The sequence below is a fragment of the Vitis riparia genome, chromosome 15 (genome assembly GCF_004353265.1).
Source record: "Vitis riparia cultivar Riparia Gloire de Montpellier isolate 1030 chromosome 15, EGFV_Vit.rip_1.0, whole genome shotgun sequence".
Lineage (NCBI taxonomy): Eukaryota > Viridiplantae > Streptophyta > Magnoliopsida > Vitales > Vitaceae > Vitis > Vitis riparia.
In genome coordinates, this window is record NC_048445.1 from 10,071,872 (window position 1) to 10,082,991 (window position 11,120).

At 29.9% G+C, this 11,120-nt stretch overlaps 1 protein-coding gene across 1 annotated transcript; it reads right to left on the bottom strand.

Moving 5' to 3' along the window:
• Positions 1-1,175: 1,175 nt before the first annotated feature.
• LOC117931660 (cytochrome P450 714C2-like) lies at positions 1,176-5,381 on the bottom strand. The gene is made up of 5 exons (XM_034852660.1): positions 5,029-5,381; positions 3,378-3,604; positions 2,941-3,188; positions 2,380-2,755; positions 1,176-1,900 (listed from the first exon to the last, which is right to left on the bottom strand). The coding sequence occupies exons 1-5, from the start codon at positions 5,294-5,296 to the stop codon at positions 1,475-1,477; spliced, it is 1,545 nt and encodes a 514-aa protein (XP_034708551.1). The 5' UTR covers positions 5,297-5,381; the 3' UTR covers positions 1,176-1,474.
• Between the last annotated feature and the right edge of the window lie 5,739 nt (positions 5,382-11,120).

Genomic DNA, 11,120 nt, shown 5'->3' on the forward strand with positions numbered 1-11,120 from the left:
CTCTTTTTGTTCACTTCCCTCACCCTTTGTTTTGTATGATTTTTTTTTTTTTTTATAATTTATGTTCTTTGATTAAAAGTCTCTATCATATCACCACGTATAATTAGCAATGTTTTATAATTTTGGTCTTCCTATCATGCTAGTGGTTGTGGCCGAAGCCAAACAAGAAAGAGTTAGGAGCTTGGATTCACATATCTCGAAGCAGATAGAAGGTAAATTTCAATCCCTTTTATTGTGGGTCACACGATTGGAATCCTTGTGGATTATGTATAGCAATTTTGAGTGGGAGGAGAAGAAGAAATTTTAAAATAATAATAATTACTTAAATTCAATATTATTTTTATTCAAGTTTATACCCATGTAGAAATAAAAGAATTCAAATTTATTATTATTATTATTATATTTTTTTTTTCTTGGTATGTTTTGGCAAACCAAATAAAAGATATACACTTTGTTTGAGAACTATTTTTAAAAATAATTTTTTTGTTCTTTAAAAAAAATTATGTTTAGCAACCAAAAAATGGAAAATAATGTGTTTTCAAAAAATATTTTTTTATTTTTTTCCTGTTGGTTTCATTTATTTTGAAAGAATTATTTTAAAAAAATAATTATAAAAATATAAAAAAATGATTAAAATTAAAGCATTACAAATAAAAATTATTTTTAAAACATATTTAAAAAACATGTGAAGAATATTTTCGGTTTCTAAACTGACTTTTATTCTATAAATTTTTTTTATAAAATAAAAATATTTTTTAAAGATTGTTTTAAAAAATTATTATATAGATATGAAAAATGGTTAAAATTAAAGTATTGTATATAAAAATTATTTTTAAAACATATTTAATAGCTTATAAAATAAATTAAAAATATTTTAAGTTTTTAAATAAATTTTTATTTTTATAAATCATTCGATAACAGTTTTCAAAAACTATTTTTCAAATCGACTTTTGAAAACACTTTCCAAAGTTAGGAATTTGAAATGCTCTCGATTGTTTTTTTATATTTTTAAATAAATTTAGTTTAAAAAACAGATGGTTCATTGGAGGGCATGCACAAGGCACCATTACAAATAATTAATTTTTTACTAAAAAAAAATATGTTACTAATAACATGCTAACAGTATCTGAATTAAAGGCCAATTTAGGTTACCCCAACTGACACCTGGCCTCACATTGCATTCAAAATTTAATTCATTTTGCTTTGTAGTCCAACAACCAACATGGGTTGGGCTCTAGCCATAGTACTGATTTACAAACCTAGAGTGGGGCTGGGGTGAACCAGAAGCTGACCCACAAGCCAAGCATTTGTACACTAGCATAAAGATCAAGCATGAACATGACCCTTCAATCAAACATTAATTAATCATAAATTCACTCATCAAGTCCCTTTCTGCTAGAAAAGCAAGCTCAAATTTATTAGCATAGATCTGTCTGTGTTCTTCTCCAAGGACTTCATTTCTACATAGAAATGTTCACAGTTTCCTTACAATGAGATTAACCCCATGTTGTGGTTCAATGGTCAACTTAAAGGCAGGAGAATGTCGGTATGCAGGCGAGAGAGTGAAGCTAAACTTGGAGAGAATGAGGGACAAGATCACCTTCAACTCCACCATGGCGAATTGCTGGCCGACGCAAGTGCGAATCCCCATCCCGAAGTGCATATACGCCTGCGGTATCTTGCAAGCCCCCAGGATTCCATTGGCAAACCTTTCTGGGTTGAATAGGTGGGCGTCCGGCCCCCAGACATCAGGGTTCTGGTGTAGGAATGGAACTGGGATCCAAATTACTACGTTCTTTGGAACTATGATGTCTTTGAACTGCATGTCTTCCGAGCCTTGTCTTGCCAGAAATGCTGCCACCGGATATAGCCTCAATGTCTCTTGAATCACCATAGTCAACTGAAAGAAGATGAGGTTAGGTTACGTTGTCATTTTCCTTCTAGGGTTCAAAAAAACCAACAATTATATATATATATATATAAGGCGCGCAACTCAGGTGGGTTGACCCGGTCCAACCCGAATCCAATCCAATGTTGAAACGGGTTTGAACAATAATTTTTATTACTAAAACTATATTTGAGTTAGGTTTTTTCAACCCAAACTCAATTGAGTTGGACTTAGACTAAGACTAGGACAACTTGAGCTTAATTCAAACTCATCGGAGTCTAATCTGACAAACCAAAATCAACCCGAGCTTAGCGAAATAAGATTAGGCTGAATATCTCAGGTTAGGCATCAGGTTGGATTAGGTTCTAATCGATTATTTCTTAATTCAGGTTATATACATATAATTTTAGATAGGAAATACTTCAATTGTATGTTTTTAAAAAAGGAAAATATAAAAGCTCATTTAAAGGACATCCTAGTAATTTGCATACTGTTTTCATGCTTCGGAGCATATCAGCATCAGGGAGGGCGCCATCCTTGCAAATTTCAAGCACCTCGTTGCGGGCGCGAGTTTGCCATTCTGGATGTGTGGCTAAGAGCATTAAGGCCCATGCGGCGGTTGTTGCAGTGGTTTCATGGCCAGCAAAGTATATGTTCTTGCAATTATCGACCATAAACTTCTCAGGACTTATGCCCAATGACGCACCATCATACTCACCATCACCAGTCTTGGCGCCCTTGAGTATCATTTGCATAAGGTCCTTCTCTTCTGCAGCCCTAATTCGCTGCTTCACTATCCTTAATATCATTGAATCGATCTCTTTCTCTAGTCTCCATGTCTCTCTGTTAGTTTTGGTGGGCAAATGTCTGGCACATTAAGCATATATCACATCAATTTTCGGATTGAAATTGAGAAAGAAGAAGCATCGACACTATTCTCAAAGATTGTTTGCTTCCCTGAAAGCATCGACACAATTCTTTCCTTATATTTTCTCTCAAATTTTTCGGGAATCAAACATAAGCGAAGTATACGGGTAAGCTTATAAGTATACCTGAAGCCAGGAACACCAAAATATAGAAACGCCTTGGACATGACCTGTTGAAGAGTTCTAAGCTTTAAGAAAATGTCCTTTCCTTGGTCATAACTGCTTCCGAAACAAGCTCTTGAGATTACATCCGCAGTTGAGTTTCTCAAGTACTCGTCAACTTTAATCTCTGCAATTCCTCCCTCTTTGTCGATTCGACTCTCCCAGGATCTTAGCATTGAGCTTGTGGAAACCACCATTAAGTCCACCATGCCCTTTTCAAAGGAGAGGATGAATGATTTTTCGTAGAAAATGATAGGATCATTTACATGAAATATTCAAATAAATAATTGGATATGTACTATTATAGGATCTTTCCTCACAACATGTCTTTTGAGTATGCATAAGTTACCACAAATAAGGGAAGAAAAAAAAAAAAGAATTAGTGGGTAAGAGATGTATACCTTAACCTTGTCCAAGTATAGCTCAGGAGCAATGACTTTCTTTTGGTAAGCCCAAATATGACCACTTGATGAGATGATGCCCTCCCCAAACATAGGCTTCCTCTCCTTCAACATATAAGCAGGCTTTCCTAGCTTCAAAGATGTGCACAGGCTTATCTGCTTCACCATCTCTGGATCCGTTATGCAAAGCAGTTGTGTGTTTCCAGATGAATATGTGAACATTGCTCCTGCATCCCACCAGTGTCACACATGTACACATGACCATTATAATATTTCAATGGATGCCATAGAAAATGATGAGAATAGCATATTGGGTCAGAGTTTATTATCATCAATTAAGTAGTGTCACGTATTTACAGTTTAATTTTTTTATTTATATCCTTATATTTAGATCTCATCTATTTATATTCTTGATTGAAGATCTAGATTTCATCGTACATATTACACGATCGATATTGAAGTCCGGTGTGGTAGGTAAGTATTATTAGCGTGACATAACATTTTTCTAATATATTTTATAGAAATATGTAAATTAATGGTGATTAATAGAGGTTGACAAATACATAAAGCTTATTTGTCCAAAACCTAACAAATTACTATATTTCTAACATTGATTGCACTCCACTTTTAACAAATACATATATTTTAAAATTTGATATTAATTTTTCTGAAAGATTTTCCATAAAAAAAAAAAATAGAAAGGGAAATTAATATCACATTTTAAATTACAGAAAAACCAATAAAACAATAACAATGATGACACCAGTCAGCCACCTTTTGCCTAGGTTTTAATTATGCTAATTATTATTTTAAAAAAGGCATGGAAAGAATAAAATATTCTTGACTAAGTTATAAAATAATGATAAAAAAATATAAAAGAAAAATAGTGAGATAAAATGGAAAAGGGGCTCCATGGATCAATAATTGTTTCTTGTTGGTATCTCAAAAGAACTATCACCAAATAAAAAATTAAAAATTAAAAAAAAATTCCAATAAAATAATTAGAACTTTTTTCATAGCTTTTGAAAATTTTCTTAACTTGTGATTCAGATATGTTAAAAGGAGACTCATTAAATAAAATTTTCATTTTCATCTAGTCATGCAATCAAACTAGCTGAATGTGACCATAAAGAATAAAGTGAATGAATGAAATAATTCATCAAATTGGAATCATTTGAAAAGTATCATGTCTAGTTCAACATGATTAGGATAGATCTTACTCAAAGATTCATACCATGTATGATAAAAACTAGGGTTTTCTCACATCACTTAATATACTATATATACTAATGTTCACATGTATAGATTTTTAAAAAATTTCTCACCAGCCAAATAATTAATTTTCTTTTAATCATAAAAAATATTAGAGAAAGGGACAATTGAGAAGGAATCTGATATTTTATATCACTTTTTCCTTCCCATTTTGTCACACTCCTCATCATATGCTTAAATAATCCAATCATTCATTAATAAAAAATATAAAAAAATTAAAAAAAAATAAAGTGAAAAAAAATACCATTGATCAAAATCCCCAAAAAATCAAATGGTTTCCTGTTAAATTTTGAATTTATTAATGGAAGTTCTTCAAAAATCAAATCCCAAAGCATAAGACAACCCAAAAAAACTAGAAGAGAAAGGGATGAGAGATTACCGTATTGATTTCTCCACTGTTCAATATATGCGAAGAGAGTGCAATACCAGTCATGAGCAATCGGGACATGTTTTGGAGTTGTTGAGTGGGCTTTCTGGGTTTGTATCCTCTTGATTTGAGGAATATTTCCAACTAGAAATGAAGGTGAAGGGCCTCTTATCCCTTGCTTTCCAAGCCTTAATTGAAGCCTTTTTGGATTCAAAATCAAAGTATTATAGAGATATATGAACAACCCTACAACACCACCCAACACCACTGATACTATCATCTTTTCTGTTAAAAGTTTAAAACTTGCCCTTCTTCCCTTTCCTCTTCACTTTCTTCTTCTTCTTCCTCCCCTCTCTCTCTCTCTCTCTTTCTCTCTCTCTCTCTCTCTCTCTCTCTCCATATATATAGAATGTTTGTGGTGAATGTGCTGGTGATAAGAAGGCACTTGATTAAAGCAAACATTAAATACTCTTTTCTGTGAAAAGTACTCCTCTCTCTCTCTCTCTCTCTCTCTCTCTCTCTCTCTCTCTCTCTCTCTCTCTCTCTCTCTCTCTCTCTCTCTCTCTCTCTCTCTCTCTCTCTCTCTCTCTCTCTCTCTCTCTCTCTCTATATCTATATATATATATATATATATATATATATGTTTGTGGTGAATGCGGTGATGATAAGAAGGCACCTAGTATGTTACATATACATTGGTGTCATTCAATAAAAGCAAACATAAATACTCTTACTTTTGTGAAAAGTAGGGCATATGGTAAAAAATTTAAGGAAAATATAATTTTAAAATAGGTTTTTGTCTAATTTTTATTATTAAATTTTTAAAATGGTAAAAAATTATAATGATACCATTATCTTGGTCTAAAATAGTTCATCTCCTCACAAGGGAAAGACAAGTAGAAAAAGGCTTTTTGTTTAATTATTTATGTTAACTATTTTATTAATACATCTTCTGCAATTAACTTTTGGAATCATTTTTATAAAATGAGTTTCTTTTTATTTCAATTATTTCTATTTTTAATTCCATTAAATTTCTTAAATATTTTCCCAACATCTAGAAAATAATAAATGTTAAGCCATTTAATCCTAGTCTAAAAGATAATCCAAAAAATGAAAAAATATACTTTGGTGCATGCATGGTAATCATTGTGATACTGTGTATTGTTTTCTATTTTTCTACGTCGCATATCATGTATAAATATATATTGCAAAAAAGAAATGAACTTTTAACCGACCAAAATTTCAAGTTTTGATTTCTATCAAAGCTAATAAAAACAAAATGTTACACGGTTTACATCTATTATAGAAAAATACTTGTACGAACATATTATAGACCAAAAAGTAAAACAAAAGGGAAAAAGTCTCCAATCTCAATCATCCTCAATAATCAACATTAATATCAATATCATCCTCATCATCTCCTCCCATATCATCATTATTTTATTCTTCTTCATTATCTTCAACTTCAATCACTTCTTTCTCATCATCTTCTTCAACTTCAACAATCTTTTTCTATCTTTAGCATTTAAGTTCCTTGGTCCTAAAAAGAATGATAAATCAGAGTTAAATAATTTTTAATATAATATTTGTATGTGAATATACAAATTATAAAGTTATAAAATATACATTGCTTTCTTTTTCCATTACAACTTTCATTAACTTGAAAACATTCATGGACATCCATCCATGAATTATCTTTAGGCAAGCATGGGTCTTCTAGTTCTGTAATCCATTCATCATCAGATTTCATATCTAAGAGGAAAATTTTTGGATCATATGTGTCCCCTCTTGCCTCCTAAATTGCTCTAGTTACAAATTAATATTGTACTTAACAAAGACCAATGCATTCACTCTTTGTTGCTCCAAATGGTTTCTTTTCTTAGAATGCACATGATCAAAAGTACTCTAATTTCTTTCACTTCTTGTAACACTACAAGTGAAGCTTACCACCCATATAGCTAATTTTTGGAGCACCTTGCAGTCACTTTCATAACTCTCTCACCATAATACTACATGACAATGACATAACACATTATTATGAAATCATAAATTTATAGATTATAGTACAAAGCACATAGAATTGAATAATAAATCTTTGGTTTGTAAATTATATCAAGTTGTTTTTTTATCCCTTGTAAGAATAGTCATACTCATACCAAACATGCCCTCGGCTTTGTGAAACTTCTCCAATTATTGAACATCTATTTTAGACCTCTCTTCATTAGTTGGGCACATTGTTTCAATTGTCTTATATAATCCCAATTTGATATCAATATCTACTTCAAAATAAATCTACAAATATCCTTACACTCCATATCATGATTTTTCACCATTCGATTCAAAGTAATTTGCTTCCCTTTTTCTTTTCCTTCTCCTTAACTTTTCCTGTTAAGTAAGTTGGAAGCATTCTTTATTATCTTCTTTCATAAGACGTATAATTCCTTTTTTCTAACCCAATCAGAATTTTTGCAAACATCTCTTGAACATCTTCTAATTTTTTTGTAAAAGCCAAAACATATTTACAAGTATGAGCTAAATGATGTTTCATTCTAATTACTCCTCCCCAATATTCATTATAACAATATATAATTACATTTCAATTTCAACCTTCCATGTGTGCCTTCCGTAACATGTGTGCAATTGTCCCATGTAGGACCACCCCCTCTCTTTTTCTTTCTTTTATCACTCATTTTATGAAAAATAAGAAAAAAGAAAAACCTACAATAAAGAAACAAAAAAGAGCCCCACAAGAAATAAACAAGAAAAATCCCCATCACAAAGGAATAAATAAAAAAATCTATAAAAATGTTTTTTAAACCAATTAAATCTTTAAAAGTTCTTAAAATCTTTGTTTAGTATTTTATCACTCATTTTATAAAATACCATTTGGACTTCAAAAATGAAGAAAGAAATATTAGAATAAAATAACATTATAATTTTTTTTAGTGGTATTTCAATAGCAAAAAGTAATTAAAAAAATGTAGAATTCTGTTTTATTTGAAATAAATATTAAAATAAAATAATATTTTACTTTTTTAGTTGTTATTTTGGAACTCTATTCTACTTATTTAAAGATTTATTTGATTTTTAGTACATAATTTTTAATATGAAATAATATTTTATTTTTTTAATTTATGTCCTAATTTTTTTAAAAGATTGATTTGATTTTTAAATTAAAATAAATATTAAAACAATATAAAGTTTACCTTTCTTTATTTCAGACTGCCTTGAAATGCAACAAAAGAGAAAATATGGAATAATGCTATAATTGCTACTTATTATACTATAATCTGGAATGTATGATAGTTGGACTCCACTTTTAAGACTATTGCCACCTGTTTAACACTTCATATTGGATGCTTTGAGATTAAGAGATGTCTTCTTAAAGAAGACTCCTTCCATATGAATACAAAGGAAACCAAAGCAATTTATTTCAATGTCTGAGAAGAGAATAGCTCCGAGTAGCTCCAACAAGGGTGTTCGTTGCTCATAATGCCAACGCCAAAACAATATATTTTTTTTAAATGTAGATAATAGACTTTGATTTTGAATATATTTATTAAAAATCAAGTAAGTTTTTTGTATTTTAATTTTCAAATTTTTTTCTTTCTTTTTTCTTTTCCCATTCAAGATTCATCTTCTTCCCAATTTTTTCTATTTTTTTCCCATTTGATTCATATAGAAGAAAAGAAAATAAAGAAAGAATGTATTGCACATTATATTTCACAATACAAGTTTTTTCACGATACAATTTATGAGTCATATTGGAATTCTTCTACAACAAAACGTATCATCCGATACAAATTGTGTACCATCCGATACAAATTGGGTATCGTATGATTCTAACAACCATGGTTAAAATTAGTATGAAAACTTACCATATTATTAATAATGAAAAAAAATACAAAGGAGCTTCATTGCTACGAGTAAAGATGCCCAAATAAGGGTTCTTTTGGATGTGTAACAATTATTTTAATTGATGTAAGTAGCTTTTAGAGTTCTATGCCAATGCAATAGCTATTTAAACTATAATTGAATGAAAATTTCTAGCAAAAAACACATGAAAAGATTGCAAAATTGGCAAAAAAAAATGAGGGCAAATGAATGATGAAGCATTCCATGAGGCTTTCAAATTTCCATTCAACACCCTCCTACATACAATTTGGATGCTTGACAAATGCTTGCCCTATTTTGCCAATTTTAATGTTTTAAAATGTACCTTTTGATTGGTATTGATGCACATATTGCAAAGATACTCATTGTTATACCCTTAAAACTCCTAACTTTCAAAGCTTCCAATATTGTATTTTGAAAGTCCTTTTGGTAAAAAGGCTTAATCATACATCAATTTACAAATTTAAACACGGTTAAATTTATTAAGTAATATGAGGTATTGTGTTGTGGATATGAAAGAAAAGTCTAGATATTAATTGGTATAAGACCCTTACGAGTATGTGTATCTAAATTAAATAAAATTGTATGCGTTTTTTCCTAAATTTTATGAATTTATTTGACAATCATTTGACTTATGATCATGAATTTATTTTGTTTTTCCATGCATAGCTAGTGTTCAAGATCATGTTGTTTGGTCTTTTTTTTATTTTCCAAATTAAGTTAATTATTTTTTAGAAAATTAGAATAAATTTTTAAATTGAAATACATAAAGCTTCAAGAACTACCTATTTACTCCTCTCTCATTCTTTAGGTAATTCCATGAGTTAAAAATAAAATAAAATAAAATAAAATAAAAGCCTTTCAATTTGTACCAGAATAGACAATATTTTCACTTGTTGTAGTTAGATTTTGTGACTCATAAAACCACAAAGATTTAGATCTTCCATCAATTGTTCTTCATTCTTTGATAGGACTAATTACCTCTTCCACTAAAATTAAAAAGCAAGGGGAACTATTTGAAATGTATTAGAATATGAGTAGTTAGCTCCTATTTTAATTTTCAAGAATGGAAGACCAACTAGTAAAATTAAGCCCCAACAAAAATGGTATAAAATTGACAAGGCCTAATGAGACTAATGTTAAGGCCTTTTTTTTTTTTTTTTGTGTTTCCATTAAAGTGAGTCTTGATGAGTTCAAAAAGATAGCAATATGTAAATAACCTAAAGAGGCCAAAGATGTTCTGATTCTTATTCAGTAAGAGCTTTTTCTTTGAAGTTTTTCAAATTTTATATGTCAATTTCCAAATTTGAAAGTATCAAAATGAATGAAGATAAATCCTCTTATTTTTATACTAAAATGAGTGACATTGAGAACTTGTTAATATTAATGAAAGAATTCTTGAATTTAAGGTAGTTAGAAAAATTTTGAAATTTCTTCCTAAGAGATTTAGAGCTAAAGCAATTGTCATAGAAGAAAGTAAAAATGTGGAAACATTAAAGGTGGATAAGTTAATGTTAGTATAGGATGATGGGTGCATGCTCTCTAAGATTATAGGGCTACTAAATCTAAGTACAATGGAAGAAAATATAATTTTTCAAAAACTTTTAGATCTAGATGCTAAAATCCACTCTTTGGTACAAGTGTAGAGTGACTATACAACCTTGAAGGAGACAAAATTGAGGCTAGTTTTTATTATTATTATTATTGTCTAACTTTAAACCCCTAAATGAGTTTATGTAGATTTTTATTATGGTTTAAGTGACTTAAGCCTATAATAGCTTGGGTCATTTAAACTAACCCATAAGATCTTAATTAATTGATTAATCATAATAGGCTCAAATTAATTAATTAATCTAATCTAGACAACCTAAAGTAAATAATCATAAGTTCTTATACAAACTTACATTTTTACCAAATCGTTCGCATGCATAAACATATGATTAAATCCAATTTCTTTAAATTCTCTGCGTTATCAAAGACCATGATTTCAAGTAAGGGCCACTAGGACCTATATATTAGGATAAAACCCCTTAAAAGCACGACATGATATAATAAACTTTTGAATTTTATTATTTATTAATAAATTTGTAGTTCACTTTTATCTATCCTCATTTCATGGATTATACCTTGTAAACATTCTCACATGTACCTCTTACATTGTACGTGACTTGGGTGCATTTCAAGTTGCACGAAAGATTTAAGTCATTGGT